General features: G+C 27.2%; 1 protein-coding gene across 1 annotated transcript; it reads left to right on the forward strand.

Annotated features, from left to right (window-relative positions):
- The first annotated feature begins 7,785 nt into the window (after positions 1 to 7,785).
- On the forward strand, positions 7,786 to 9,537 carry LOC119673495. Its single transcript, XM_038084784.1, has 3 exons — positions 7,786 to 7,892; positions 8,041 to 9,218; positions 9,274 to 9,537. Exons 2-3 carry the CDS (start codon positions 8,052 to 8,054, stop codon positions 9,409 to 9,411), a joined length of 1,305 nt encoding a protein of 434 aa, XP_037940712.1. The 5' UTR covers positions 7,786 to 7,892; positions 8,041 to 8,051; the 3' UTR covers positions 9,412 to 9,537.
- The last annotated feature ends 7,350 nt before the right edge of the window (positions 9,538 to 16,887 follow it).

Genomic DNA, 16,887 nt, shown 5'->3' on the forward strand with positions numbered 1-16,887 from the left:
TTGAATCATTGAAATTCGAATAAATGGTTTGGTAGAACTTCATTTATAAGTACATAAGATTATATCTGATATTTTAACCTAGTAATTACTGAGCGCATCCTTCACACAGTTGTACAAAACCTATATTAAACTACAGACATCGATCGATAAGTGTTTATGCTGCAGGAAATATCGTTTCAAACTAAAAATTTTTATAAGTTCTGCTTCAGTCAGAACTAGTTAATATGGTATTTAACGTCATGCTATATAAACGTAAACAATTTGCGGATGCCTTTAAATTAAAAAAAAAACATTATATATCAATATAATTTCACTTAAATCTTCGAAAGGATTTTTCATACCATGACTAAGTAGTCCGAATTGTCGCAAAGATAATCGTATTGAAATCTATCTTTCACACAGTATATGTAAGTGAAACATACATTTAATTTTAATGACATCAATCCAGCGATAATTGATGTAGAGTATTGGATTGTTGGTTTGTTAGGATGGAATCATGGTTATTATGAAGTCGTACGAGCATGTGTAATGTCAGCTCAGATCTTGAATAATGTATTGTTAACTTAAAATCTAAGATTTATTACTTAAATACAATGGCTTCAGGAAACCACTCGGAACACCTAAACAATCTGGGCATATCGTTGTTAACATGCAAACTGTCACTGAGTTCTTCCTATACCGAACTTTATAATAAAAATTGGGAACACTCAAGGATATGCAGACATCTGTATGCTATTTGGCCACGCTCCAATAAAAGGAGCTCTTTATCTTAATCTCTTTGATTGAGATTCCCCGTAGTGATGTCAGACTTGTAGTCGCCATACTAGAAGACGAAATTTTTCTTTCAATCATACCTACCGCAACTGTGGAGAGAACGATGAAAGTGACTCCCATCTGCTTTGTTTATGTCCAGCACATGCGCAACCTTATCACTTTAGGAGCTTTCTTTTTTGAAGATCTTAATGAACTGCAAGAACTCCCTTTGCATAGCGTTATGAGCTTTGCAAAGGATACCAAGTGATTCTAACCACTTTAAAGTTCTTAATTATACAGTAACACAATGGGCCTGTAGACCTAAGTGGATTGCTTGAGATCGACGGTATAACCTAACCTAATCTAATCTAGCAGATTCGAAAAGAGATCTCTTCAAAAATTATTCATCACACAATCAAAATGATACTTACTTCGCAGTATCAAAATTATTGAAAAAAATTTAACACTATTTTTATAGTGCGCACCTTCTGAAATTTTACTTTCTTACATACATTTTTTGTCTCTTTTTTCTGCCGGGTATATCATCTCCACTCTTCCTTTTTACTAATTAAATTCTTATTACGAAAATATTATATTTAATTAATAGAAACGAAGTTCTCGATTTAATGAAGGCAATTAATTTATTTTTTTATTTAATGTAATTTAATTTATATATATATTTAATTATTCAATTGCAGAAAATATTTATAAAAATAATGGAATTTCACATTAAACATTTTTAGTCACAAATTTTACTAATTCACTTAAAGTAGAAACAAGGTCTAAATTTTAAAAGCAATTAAATAAAAATGTTCTCATTTATAAATTATATTTAATGAAAATAGCAATATGAAGTGCTAACGAAAGTGGTTGAGACTGTCAGCCTCCGATGACCGCAAATGTCCAAAACCGAAAACAATTCCATGTCCAAAGCAATTCAAATGAATTTTGTGATAGTATTTTGGACAATTATTGGAATTTATTTAATGTAAGGATTAACAATTTTATTTTATTTGGTCTCATAATTTATATGCGACATAAATGAATTCATAAATATTTTTAAATTATATTATATTTCTGGATTAATAATAAATGTCTAATAATTTCTTTTAAGTGTTCGAAAATAAAATTATTGTTAGTAATAATGGTTTAATAAAATACAAATAAAAAATAAAGTCATTTATAACTAAATAATTAAGTTAGTTTTTTTATTTTCAAAAAATTTAATCTGATTTATAATAATATGATAAAATTATTATTACTAATACAATATTAGTAATTAACACAATACTTAATAAACATAACATCATTAAGAACTAAATAATTATTTTGTATATTTTATTTTCAAAAGAATTATATTTAAAATTTTAAAAACTTTTTAAATAATTTAAAATTATGATTCAATAAAGTTAAAATACTTTCTATATAATTATTAAGTTTGTCAATAAAAATTTTCTTTAATTAATTGACTTGGTCGCTTTTGCAATTGAATCACACAAAATCTCTTTCATGTCCTTTTCCTGACAAATAATTAACCGTTTAGACCCATGAATAAATTTTATTTTCTTATTTTGGACAAACTTTTTTAATTTACATTTTTAATACGACACAACGCCCAAGAATAAATAATTTTTCGCAAGTTGAGCCACCTGAGCCCGTTTAAAATTAAGAAACGAAACATATTTACAGCCCGTGGTAAAAATATTGCGAACTAAATTTACACGTTTGGATGCGTTGGTACCTTGCTTAATAATTAAGTTCCAGCCGCAAGCATTTAAGGTGCAATAAAAATAAATTGCTTTTAGTCCGGACCAACTGTTTCCCAACTCTTTCATCTTGATTTTTCTTTACACGGTAGCCAAACAATATCACAGCTTCAGTTTCTAAACACTTTTTATGTGAGTTTCGTCGACGGAGAGAAAGCAAATACTTTACGCTAACTTCTTAAAGTCCAAGCAAATTTAAAATTTTTTTAATAGACATATTTGATTATTTTTTTAAGTAGAATTTAATAGAACAGGTAATTTATTTAAGTGATCTCTTAATATACTAACATTCTTGCTACAGAATTATAATTTTGCATAAAAACTGAGTTAAAGAATAAATAAATGATAAATAATTAAGTTGCATGCTTTAAAAAAAAATATGAAATAATAAATAAAATAAATCAGTTATGACTTTATTATATGATTATCAAGCCATAAGTCTCATTACTTGAAAAAACTACATTGAGTAACCTTTTAATTACAGTATTTCACTTATCTGTTAAACAATAGAGAAGTTTTTGTTTGCCTGAAGTATTTTTTAATGGTCCAGAAGGATTTATTACCGGTTTCTAGCCCCAACAGGTATTCACCCCTGTTTTTATTTTTGAAGATGCCAATCTTTCTTTCCGGATCTCCAGTAATCTGTGCAAATTTACAGACTCTATTTCGGTGCCTGATCATGTGTTCAATATGCTGGGGAAGTTGAAATAGTTGCTGGGTTTTCTATTTTTGATAGAGCTGTTATCCAAAGCTTTCTTAATTTGATAAGTAAAGTTGCGGCTACACTCCTCCATGTCCACTAAAGTTTCAGGTTGGTTCAACACACCTCCAACATCTAACAAATTCTTAAAGACGGCCCAGTCCATGGTAGTAAATGTAGTAGTCGTAATGTTAGTGAGGCAGTTTTCTAAAATAATAATACTGGCTTATGGTCCGAGTCCAGCTCGTCTAAGACTTTATTAAGCACAGTAAAGTCAAGATAATTACCATAGTATGTTGGTTCATTAGGCGCGTGTAGCTGTAGTAAGTGGTCAATAGCAAATTGGGCGATCACCCCGCCTGCACTATTTGTGCCACTGTCACCCGAGCCGGCCAGGAAAAACATCGAATTGTTATTAAATTGCTCTTCAAGATCTCATAGGTAAGCTTGTATATTCGGTGACCTATAGATTGAGGTAAAGTCTATGTTACTCACTAGACTATCCACCACCACTGTAGTTGCTTCAAGCGCTAGATTTCTTGACTTGCTCTACTCACTCTTAAGATTGTTCTACTCATTTTATTACAGTAAATATAGGCAGTCAGTTTCAAAGATAATGTTCATTTGCACAAGAGTGTGACCCAACTTCTTTAGAACATGTTTATGAGCTATTGCCGCTCACTGCGCATGTGTGTGTACCTATTTTAATGCACAGTGTGTATTTTCGTATGCAAGTATTGCATTTAAGTGTGCAAATTCGTAACCTAGTTTTTCTGAATAATTATTCACATTAGACTTCCTACCTAAATATGTTTGTGTCTTAAATTTATTTTTGCTTACAGTAGATAATCTAAAAAAACGACAGAATGCAGCTAAACCCACTTAAATTAATAAACTTATGTTTTCAGCATAAAATATTTACTTATATGTTTAATATCTTCTGACGATACTGCAAACTCTAACAAATCTGAACATTTGTTGAAACTTTAAATGGCGACATAGTTTTTATAGCGCAACTTTCTTTGCTTGCTTGTATCGGATATCCTCAAATTTAGAGCAAAAACTTTGTTGCAATTAAAGCAAAGTACGTAACAAAGACCAAAAAATAAACAACTTAATAACAACTAAGCCAAAACCAAAAGTAAACCAAAAAAAAAAACAAAAACAGAACAAATCGCAAATAAAAGACAAACAAAAACAAAAAATAAAGTTACAGTGTTGAAACCATTCTTTAGACAATTTTGTGGTCACTTTTGTGTTTTTGCTTTAGATTTAGTTTTGCTGTCCTGCTGTCCTGCTGAGTTGTGCGTAAGCCCCAGCCTAAAGTTAAAAAAGGATTTTCTCCTTGAATATTGTGACATTTGTTTCTTATTTCATTTTAACAGATTTAAAGGAATTCACTGTTTGTTTATCAAGTTTATTAAAAAAGAAAAAATATTAAACAAATTTAAGTTGGGTACATATTTGCCAGCTAAAATTTCTTGGATCAGAACGGATTTAAAAGATTTTTTCCTTTAAAATAAATCATTAAAAATATACATAAAATACGGTAGGCATAAACGCTAATGGCTTGTAATACAAACACTCAATCGCTCAAACACACTAACACAAATATGGTACACGCAAAGGAACTTTAATATTTGATAAACAAAAAATTTCAAGGTCATTTGCCGCCTACAGTACGAAGTACTTTATTTCTTATTAGATTTACGGTAATACTTATTATTGTTGTTGTTGTTGCTTCACATTTTCAGGCGCATAAAAAATTTCATTTTTCAAGCATACATTTTTACTAAGAACTATTATTGTTATTATTGTTGTTGGTATTTATTAGTGCTAATGTTGTTGTATTTTGTGTCGTAGTTGTCTGCTGCTGTTGTAAATTACTTGCTTACACACACATTTATGGCATCATTATATGTGTAGACACGTGCGACTATTCCGAAACAATTGAAACGTGACAAGCATTTTCAATTGCTCTTAAGCTCTCGGAGTGCAGGGAAGGCAATAAAATGTCACAGGCTAAAACTCACAATACATTAAAGTACATACAACACTGATTATTTCTGATTTTGTGAGTAAATCATGTAGCAAAAATGTTCGACATGTAAAACACAAACACACATTATAGTGTTTTGTGTGTGTGTGTGTGCCAAACTGCACATATACATACACAACAACTCTATCAGAAAATAATAAAGTAAAGCTGTTAATGACAATGTCAAACAGCAAACAGCAAAGCAAAATAGTTGAGGTTGGTTTAACGACGCCTTTTCTTGTCATTTGATTTTTAATATGTTAAGATTTTTTATTTTCTTTAAATTAATTCTTTTTAATTTTATTTAATTTATTCCTATTCATTTTAATTTTGGCTGTTTGAAAAATGGTGTTGCAAACTTAATAAATGTGGAGTTCTTAAAATACATACATTGTTCGATAAACGTTTAACCTTCACTTGATTGACGAGGGTGACTTCATAAATCAAACAGAAAAATATGTTAAATAAAAAAAATATTTCTCACAAAAACAAAAATTTAATAAAAAAAAAAACACCTTTCAGCAAAAATTGTCATTTCAGTTAACAAATTTAACAAAACTGTCTGGAAAAATCGGAAATTGCATTTATTCTCTTTTTTCGCTTTTAATGAAAATATTTAATATTTTGTTTTATGTAGGAAAGTCCTCTGAAATATTGACAAAAGTATTATTATTTTATTAAAATTATTTTTATTTTTATTTTTATTTTTCTTTCTATCATTAAACTCTCCCTCACAGTCTGCTGAATTTTATTTTCTATTAAGTAAATTAAAAAGGGTCACTTTAATTTGACAGTTCTTTTCCCTTTTTATTTAAGGAGCATTTTTTCTTAATTCTAAATTTATTTGATTTTGACGAAAATAAATTTAAGCAAAATAAATAAATTTAATTTCGCTTTTAATATGCAAAGCAAATCTTAAATTCTTTTATCTATTTCAAATCATTTTAATAATATTGCATATTCAGAAAATATGATACATGTGACGTATGAGTGATTTTTTTTTAAATTCAGTCTTTAATAAAATATCTTAATGAAAATAAATGTATGGAAAATGAACCGTCAAAACTGAGATTATGGGATTTTATTCGATCATAAAACAAAAAATTCCTAATATTAAAATTTCACTCCTATAGATAACATATTGCCTAATAAGTTCATAGAATCACAATAGCAGTAGACTTTGTTTCGACCGAACACACTGGTCGCCCAAAGAAAAAAGTGGTGAGAAGACGTTTCAAAAATTGAAGTTGCCGGAGACAGGTGAAACCTTAAAGATCTTAATGGAACTTGTCGGGTTCATTTTGTATAGACATTTATCTATGAGAAAGATTTTTTCGAAGTGGGTGGGACTTTGATGACACTAAAATAAAAACAGCAAATATGTTATGTTAATATTAAAACTAGATAAAAATACCTATCTGCATCGGTATATAACAATGGATGAAAGTCGGATTCACCACATTCTTCCAGAATTAGCGCTCGTATTTTTAGATGCGCGTGGAGTTTTGTTACTCGACTTTCTTCAAAAAGGGCAAACCATCAATAGCGATCGCATAGACCAACTGGTGCGTTTGAGGAAGTAAATCACTGAACAAAGACCCAATATGAAAAAGAAGCACTTCATAATTGTATTTCTTATTGGCCAGATAAGGTCTTCAGCGATTACTACCTGTTCGCAGAAATTGAAAAAGTGTTCTGGGGAGAGAACAAATATTGCTAATATTTGTGAAAGTGTGGACATATTGAGACTATCAAATATTGCACAATATAACGAAAGTGGTTTTGACTTTATTTATGCGAAATAAAATATATTCAATTGGTTCATCGTTCACTCTAAGGATGTTACCAAGATAGTTGTAGCAATCCATATATTCAATTTTTAAAATAGCAAATCTTAGTGCGTGAGTAAATTTGAGTGAGTAACTTTGTATCCTTTTCTAGAAACTATAATTTTTTTATCAAATATATTTGACAAAATATACGATTTACTTGAAATTTGGTTTTTAATTCTTTAATTCTCTTGCCGCTCATATAGGTTTCTCTAGATTCTATTATATATCTTATTTAAGACTACAATTCTATATGATATCGTAGAGTTACTTTAAAAATATGATACGAGAAGCAGTTCTTCAACTAGTTGTTGAGGTTATGTTGATAGCAGATTATTTGATGGTACCCAGAAACTTTTCTTCTACCAACGAATTACTAAAATTTTGCTTTCCTAATGATAACAATATGGTGGATGAGATAGCTAATCTATTCATTTTATGTAATATTGTTTGGGCACTAAAAGCAATAATCTCTTAGGAGTGCCTTTCATACGAATTTCTACATACATATAAGAAAATGACATTTATTTTTATTTGGTACTTATTGTGAATAATTTGTATTTTGGAATAAGTGATTTTTACTGGACCAAAAATTATGCTACAACTTTTATAACATTTCTTTGATATACAGTTCATAAATTTTTTTAAGCTTTGACATTAAGTTTAGAATCATATTAGCTAATATCAATATTAATTTTACTAAATTTAGTTATAACATATTTAGTTTTCAAGTGGACCTGTTGCAAATCTAACTAAAAAAAATTTGAATTCAACTGTTGTACTTTATCAAATTCAGTTATTGAGTGGTAATAAAAAAAATATATATAAAAATTATATATATTTTTTAATAAAAAATAAATTAAAAATTTTCATATGAAATATATAAATACATACATTAATTTTTTTTTGTTTCAAAATAAAATAAAAATTTTCTTTCTCATATTAAAACGAAAGGTTAATAGAAAATGGCTTCAGAAAAATTTAACAATAAGTTGGTCAAACAATATTTAAGTGAGAATCTATGTGATTTAAGTTGTTTGGAGTTGTCTAGTGTTCCAGTGCAAGCCATTAAGCAAATTACATATATAACAATGCTAGACCTGCACAAAAACCGTTTGGTAAAACTTGGAGAGGACTTTGCAAGCCTTTACAATATTAAGAAATTAGACTTAAGCCATAACGCATTGACTTACTTGCCTCATAACTTCGGCGATTTGATTAATTTAACTTCACTTAGTCTATATAGTAATAATTTGTTGGATCTACCAGCCAGTATTGGAAAACTCAAAGACTTACATTTCTTAGACCTGCGAGATAACGCTTTTCAACATGAACTAGACGTGATAGTTGGAACATGTGGATCAGTTGTAGAATGTGAAAAATGTGCTACCAGAGTTGTACAATACTTTAATAATATATCTAACCATTTAAACAATATGCTAACTCTAAAAGATTCTAATCAAGCAGATATGGTATATTATAACAAAGAAGATTATAAAGAAGATCCTGGTTACATTTGTATTTCAGAAACAGATGACAACTGCAGCGAAATTTCTATAAGCGATATGTCAATTGATACTGACACAGAATTTGAAGAGGATGTTGCATCTTACCAAATAGTAAAAAAAACATCAATTTTGTATATAAAAACTGAACATCGAACTCGAATGCATTGTGAGAGCAATGACACTCCCAGAAACTCAAAAAAAAGTGGTTCTGAATCTGATGACGATAGTTTTCAGGATGTTTCATCTACCGAAACTGAATCAAAGGAATCTCTTCAACAAATAACTACAGATAATTGCACTGACAGTGTCCAGGATGAAGATTTCTGTGGTAATGACAATTTAATTCAATGTGTTATAGCTGAACAGCAGGAAATAGGTGAACTGAAAACACAAAATTCAGTTAAGATAGTAAAACCATATTGGGGCAAAATGTTCGTTAAATGGTTTTCAATTAGTTTAATCGCAGGATTTATCTTTATTGCGACTTACTTCATCTATACTATAAGCTCAGATTTTTATTCGAACAAATCCTTTTCAAATCTTTCTGATAAAGAATTCAACTGGAATTCTCCGAAATTGGTACATGAGAAAAGTGAAAAACACAGCAGAGAATCACAAATTCAGGTAATACAACCCATTATAATTGTTATTGTGTATATATTTGAAGAATTTTTTTAAGGAGGTGCACGAGGAAGAGCTACATTCCAAAGGAAAAACTTTAATGGACAAAATGTTTTTGAAAAGTGAAGAAACTCCAACAGCAACATGGTTCGAAAGAATATTATACGCATGTATCGTAGTTACTGAGTTCATTTAAGATATCTTGATGAATCGTACAATGTTTTGTAGTAAATAGTTTGAAAGCAAAAATTGTTATAGAGTTATTAAAATTTATATATTTTGAAATTCATGGTTTCATTTAACAATAAAAATTGACAACTGTTTTTCGGTTCATACAAACTAGACCTCTTTACGTTATTTCCATATAAAAAACCAACCATAAACTATAACCTTATTATTAAGATTAGTATTTAGCGTAGCCATTTATTTAGCGGCTCCCAGAAAGTCAGATTCATGCTATATATTATATAAAAATTTTGCAGATAGGATTTTATGAACATTTAATATCTTCGCTTCATATACATCATTTTTGCTTATTGACGTAGCGTTGTTCATGCGTTAAACGTTTCATAGTTAATTGCTAAACCTTACTGAATAGAAACAGCAACATAGCTTGATATTCTCAGCTGTCAAACCATAGTAATCGATATTGATAGTTCTGATGTCGAACACCCGAATCAACTGATTCCTTAAGATAGCCATGCAACTATTTTGAATATCGCTAAATAATCATTATCAGTGTTCTTTTGGAAACATCTATTGGTTTAACTGTCGTCTGTCTATATATGTTTGGACTATGAGTATCAAAAATTGAATCCTGTCAAATCTCAAACTAATTTGCGTTCTTTAAATTTAGAGTTTTGATAATTTTCTATATTTTATTACCAAACAAATTCTGCACAGTGTTATTGATTAAAATGAATGCATAAACCAAAGCTACATAAATTGATTTAATCATTCATGGTTAATTGTTGTTTTTTACTATTAATCTTTTTTATTACGAAATACATGTCTTGTCATTAAAGTGCTCAAATAACGAGTATCCTAATCTACTTTCTAAGATATTATCCTAATAATTTCTAGAAAGAAATTTTTAAGTTTATTATAATAAAGTTCTGTTTATAGTACGACCCGTAGAATTACACTTACAGACTTATATACCTACATATAAACAAAAATAATGTTTTTTAAAGTTGATGGTAATAGTAATCTACTAATACGAACTATTGAAAATAAATTGTAAAAAGGCTTTTACCAAAAAGTTGGTAAAGTACTACTTTCAAAAATTCCATACGAATAATCAACTGCCGAGAAAAGGGAATTAATATATACCAAGCAATAGTCAGCTCAGAAAGAAAACAGGTACAACAAGTAAAACAAATGAGCCCCAAATGAGAAGATTATGATTGATGACAAGGATGCAGTAGGTTGAAAACTGTTATTTATTTTAAATATTTATAGATCCTCATTTTGAGTCGTATTGACCTCGATTGTTGAATAAGAGTACCATACGAGAAGAGAGAAAAGGGTTTAAATCATTTTTAAGGTGACATACTTGTCGTTAAAAGCGACTAAAACCCAATAGGCACCACCTGATTACTACTTGCAATACAAATGGTAATGAGTCTTAGTTTCACTTATGCAGCTTTTGGGAGGCATAAGCCATGAAAGTTAGGGCCTATCGGCTGTCCTGAACAATTAACATTAGTAACTAAAGCATGAACTTATGTGGGTTGAAAGACCATATGCATCCACTTTTATTCGATGTGAAGTTATGTTTTCCAAACAGATGCAGTAACCAAAAGAACAGCAGAGATACTAAATGAACATCGCCCGGTCCTAAGGAGGAAACTATATCCAAACATTTAGCATCAACTGGTAACAGCGAAATTGTACGGAATTCCAATGATGGCATTTAACGTCGTATTATAGTGATACGTTTGTTAAAAGCACCTAGATGACGAGCCTAAACAACAGGTAAACATGTTAAAAAACTATGAATCCTGTAGAATGGGGTCAGAAGGGGATTATTTTAGGCTTCAATAAGATAAAATCATATCGTAAATGCTTTAAAATTTATTGTGATAGAGAACGCAAAAATGTGATGTAATTTCAATTAATTTAAAATATCAATAGCATACCTCCAGCTCAAAAAGTACTCGGATTTTGTAAATAAAATACACAAATTTAAATTTTAATCTAAATTTATTTTATCTCCTTCAAAATATGCTCCTTCTGAAGCGATACACATATGCCAACGCTTAACCCAATCTTCCATACACTTTTCGTAGGCCCGTGCACGTATGGCTTTTAGTTCCTTCAGCGAATTCTCTTTTACCGATTCAATTGACTCAAAACGCTTACCACAGGAAAAAGTCGCGCGAATCCAGATCTTGCGAATATGGTGCCTGAGCGATGACAGTGGTGCCGTGTTTGATCAAAAATTCGCGTACAACAAGAATTTTCCATAGTAAAAATCGCTAAATGCACTTGAGGTAGTCTCACATTATCAGCTGCTGTAAACAAACTTATTGACAGATGGCGCTCAAATTTGTACCATATGTCAAGAAAGAGTGTATCAACATAACAAAAAAAAATTACTTTAGAGAAAGGTTTATTACTTAAGGTATAGTTAACAAACAACAAAATCCGGATACTTTTTGAGCAGAAAGTATGTATATTTGCTCCAATGAGTTTTCTATAGGTTTTCAAAATTAAATAGAGTTTAACGAATGTTTTGATAAAGCAATTATATGCTTTTTATATCAAATACATTTCGAAAATATAATTTTTTTCAAAAAGAAAAATATTCTATTCAGTGTAAGCTGTTTAAAAATATTTAAATATATAATAATTATTTATATAATATAATTTACAGACGATTTGATATTACAAAGTTTATCACTTAAACGATCAATAATAATATTCGTATTAATTAGAAACCACAATTTATCTATTTATATTCTCTTTAAACATAAATAACCATTTTGTTAAATTTTAATCATAAAAATAATAAATTTCCACAATAAATTTTGCTAACAGTCTTGCTTCCCAAAGGAAGACGTAGGAGTAAAACTTTCTCGACAATCTTCGAATTCAATCGAATTGAAAAAGTTTTCCTGTGTGTCGGCAAATTTAACAGAAAATAAAAAAAAAATGTAAAAAGTATCTAAAGACAATTTTTCTGTTCTTGATAAGCTTGTCAAGCAAAACAACAAGAACAGACAAAACATTTGGACAAACACACCCACAAACATACGAATAAACTCCAAAAGTTCGAAACTGTAAATGAAAATGAAAAAAAAAAACGACAACTGCACTTCTCCGGCAATTGTCCCGGCCAGTAACAGAAAAAATATTATGGATTTGACCGTTTTCATGGTGATTGTAAATTCATTGACGACTTCGGCTTCATTAAACTTCAAAACTTTTACTGCAAATCATTAAATAAAATTACCAAAAATTTATAAAGAAATTTAAAGATTTTCTTAAATAATTTAATAAGTGGCAATTTAACATAATTAATAAGATTATTTAAAACTGAATCAATAAATTAAATAAAGTCTTAAGATTTTTTAATGAAGATTTCATGCTATTAACATCAGAGTTTAAAACTTTAAGGTGGGTAAATCCAAGGTGGGTGGGTAGTGCAGCACCAATTTAACCCATATAAACAAGTAAATATTTGTCTTAAAGTACATTTTAATGTCCCAGAATTGCTTATGTAGAGGATATATTGAAACTCAACAGTTCGAGAACTCAGCAACTGAATGGCACTTAACAGATCTTAATTCGCATCTCCTATATTCCCTATTGACTTGAAGCTGCTTGTCAGTTCTCTACTAAAATGCTGTGCTGTCCATGCATGTTAATGGCAACACAAATATGCGGTCTGAACTGCAAAATCGTCATTTATCAAGTGACACACAAGGATAATTAATGCGAATATAAGCCATGCAATCCGAAGGACGTAGGGGCTGCAGCAATTTGCCCATTATGCATTCACCGGTTTGTGAATATTAAGACAATTTACGGTTGCACGTATCCTGAACGTGCAGAATATTAAATGCCTTTAAATGTTTGTATAATTCCAAATGATTTAATTTAAAAGTACATTAAAAAGCAATTAAAACTATAACATTTATTTTTAATTTAGCTACTATGAATTTTATATTATTATTTTTCATTGAAATTATTTTTTGATATTATTTTTTTTTTATTCTATTTTACTTTTATTTTTGTTTTTTCAATTAAATTTTATTTAGTTTAAGTTTATTATATATTATTTTATTTAAAATATTTTTATGTAATCTTATTTTATCTTATTTATAATTTACTAATATTTTATTATTTTAGTGACCAAATATTATTAATAATAATCTTATTTTTTTTTACGGACTAATTGGTCAATAGTTAAATACTACATTTTTATAAAAAATTTAGAAAGTTAATTATTTACTATTGACCAATTACCTCGTAAAAAAAAAAACAAAATTATAATATTAATATAATATTATTTAATTTTATTTCATTTATTTCATATTTTATTTTAAGCATTTTTCAGTACAATCATATTTAATTGTATTAATTATATTTTTTTCTTTTTGGCACATCTTTGTTCTTATTTGACTTTTCTTCAGTAATTTATATATTATTTAGTTTTATATAATTTCATACTTCATTTTGTGTTATATCTACTTTGCAAAAATTATATTTTATTTTATTTTATTTTATTTTATTTAATAATATTCTATTTTTTTTTTTAATTTCATTAGATCATATTTTATTCTAGTTCGAATATTTATATATAATCCTGTAAAATTTTATTTTTGTTTTTTCAAATATATATTATTGTAATTTTATTTCATTACATTTTATTTTAAACAGTTTTTAATGTAACTGTATTTTATTGTATCTTTTATGTTTTTGATATATCTTTGCATTTAATTAATTTTTTTAATTAAAGTTTAATTTTTTAGTTAATTTAAGTTTAGTTTGTTTTTATATTTCTTCATATTTATTTTTTGCTATATCTAACTTTAATTTACTATATTTTATTTTACTTACCAAATTGTTTTTCAATTTTTTTAACTTCAATACACTCATTATATTATATTTTATATAGTTTAAAACATTTTTATATAATGTAACTTAATTTTATTTGCAGTCTTTTATTTTCAGTTTTTCAATTAAATATTATTTTAAACTTCGTTACATTCATTATATTTTATTTTAAACAGATTTTAATATTGTTGTATTTTATTTTTGTTATTTTTTTTATATACACATCTTTGTATTTAATTTATTTTTTATCAGTCAATTATACTTTATTTATTATTATATTATTTTATAAATCATTTATTGTTACATTGAATTTTGAATTACTATATTTTATTTTATTTAATAATAATTAACTACATTACATTCTATTTTATTTTATTTAAAATATTTTTATATAATCTTAAATAATTTTAATTTCAGTTTTTCAATTAAATATTATTGTAACTTCGTTACATTATATATTATTTTAAACATATTTTAATAAAATTTTATTTTATTTTATTATTATTGCTATTTTTGTTTTGTTTTGATATATTTTTTTTTTTTAGTAAATATTATTTTATTTATGTTGCGAATATTATTTTATGTTACTTTATATTTGATTTTTTGTTATATCTAATTTCTATATACAATATTTCATTTCATTTAATGTTCTTCTATTTTATTTTTGTTTTTCAATCAAATCTTATTTATTTTGAGTTTATTACATTTATTATTTTCAATATTTTTAATAATCTTATACAATTTTATTTTTATTTTTTTAATTAAATATTATTGTAACTTATATCATTATATTTTATATTAAACATGTTTTAATATTTTTTTATGTTATTTTATGTTATTGTCCTTTTTTCATGATATATATTTGTATTTATTCTTTTTGATTTTTATTTTATAAAACTTTTTTAATAATTCATTTTTTTAATCACCAAAAAACTTTTACTTATAATTTTGTTTCTAAACGAGCTAATTTGTCAATAGTTAAATAATACAATTTTAAAAAATATTTTTTGTTTTTTAGTGTGAATTTTTTAGTATGAAAGTTTTTTAAAAAATTTTTTAAAATTAATTTCTATTATTATTTAGAAATCATTTAATTTTATTAAAAATAAAAATAATTTTTAATTTTTTACTTTTTTTTATTTGAATTAATATTTCGACTATCTTTATTATAAGAATTATATTACTGATTATAAGAACATTATAGTACCCTGAAGATGATTATGGAATATCATCTTCAGGGTGATCTTGTTTGAAATAAGATTTTTTAAAAAACAAAAACAATTTTTTGAAGTGTGTTAAGTATTAACCAATTAGTCCGTTTAAAAACAAAATTATTTGAAAGATGAATATATTTAAAAAATAAAAAAGAAATTTTAAGCAATTGGTCATCTTTTATAAAAATGTAATTTGTTAATGTAGTTTATTTAAATTTTTAAGTCCTATGGCATAATAATTTATTCTAAATTTTTTTATTTCAAAGTCAAATTTGCATTGCCTCACAATTTTGTATTTTTTGTATTTTTTTAAGGGTAATGATCTAATATTCCCATTTCAATTTTAGAAGAAGATAATACTACTATTTAATAAAATTAGAATATTTATTTAAATAAAACTTAATAATCTATATAAATACATAAAATATATCATTAAAATTTTATTTAATATAATAAAAGAAGTTTTCGAAAAGTAGTGAACTAAAACAACAAAAAATTTTTTTTTATATTATTTTAATTAATTAAATTTTTGGCTGACCATACAACTGTTTCGAGTATTGCCCATCATCAGTGGTCTTGGAAAAAGTTCTTGTATTTAATTATTCGTAAATAATTTTTTTTTTTTGAGACTGCAAGTATCAATTATCGAACTCGTTCCCTATCAAATTTGAAACTCAGAGTCAGCACTTCTTAACCAACTAATTTAAAGGCGTACTTGAATTTTATATTTGCACATTTTTCTGGAGTTTTGTTAATTTGCTTTGAAAGTTTTATTAACAAATTCACTTCTTCTTCTTCTTTAATTGTTTATTCAAAAATTGAATGTTATACAATCATATAAATTACAATATGTTAGAAATAATGTTTTTGGAGTTCTCTCTGTCTCTAGCAGTATATACCAAATCTCTAATCGTTCTTAACTCAGTCCAATGTTGGATGTTTCTCAACCAAGATATTTGTTTTCTTCCTATGTTGCGTTTACCTTCAATTCTGCCTTCCACAATCAGTTGCAACAATTCATATTTTGAACCTCAGATGATATCATCAAAATACCTCGTTTTTCTTATTTTGATAGTTTTTAAGAGTGCTCTATCTTTTCTTAATCTTGTTAGAACTTCTCCATTTGAAACTTTGTCCGTCCAAGGAATCTTCAGAATACGTCTGTAGCACTACATTTCAAACACTTCGATTTTGTTCATTGTTAGAATTTTTAAAGTCCAAGATTCCAAGCTATAGAATAGAATGGACCAGACATAACATTTAACGTAGCGAATACGTAAGTTGATGCTGATGTTGCTATTGCATAGCACTTTTTTGAATTTGCGGAAAGAATTTCTAGCCATCTCTATTCGACATTTGATTTCTTGATCTGATGTCCACTCTTCATTTAGCCA

This window comes from Teleopsis dalmanni, chromosome 1 (assembly GCF_002237135.1).
Source record: "Teleopsis dalmanni isolate 2A chromosome 1, ASM223713v2, whole genome shotgun sequence".
Classification (NCBI taxonomy): Eukaryota; Metazoa; Arthropoda; class Insecta; order Diptera; family Diopsidae; genus Teleopsis; species Teleopsis dalmanni.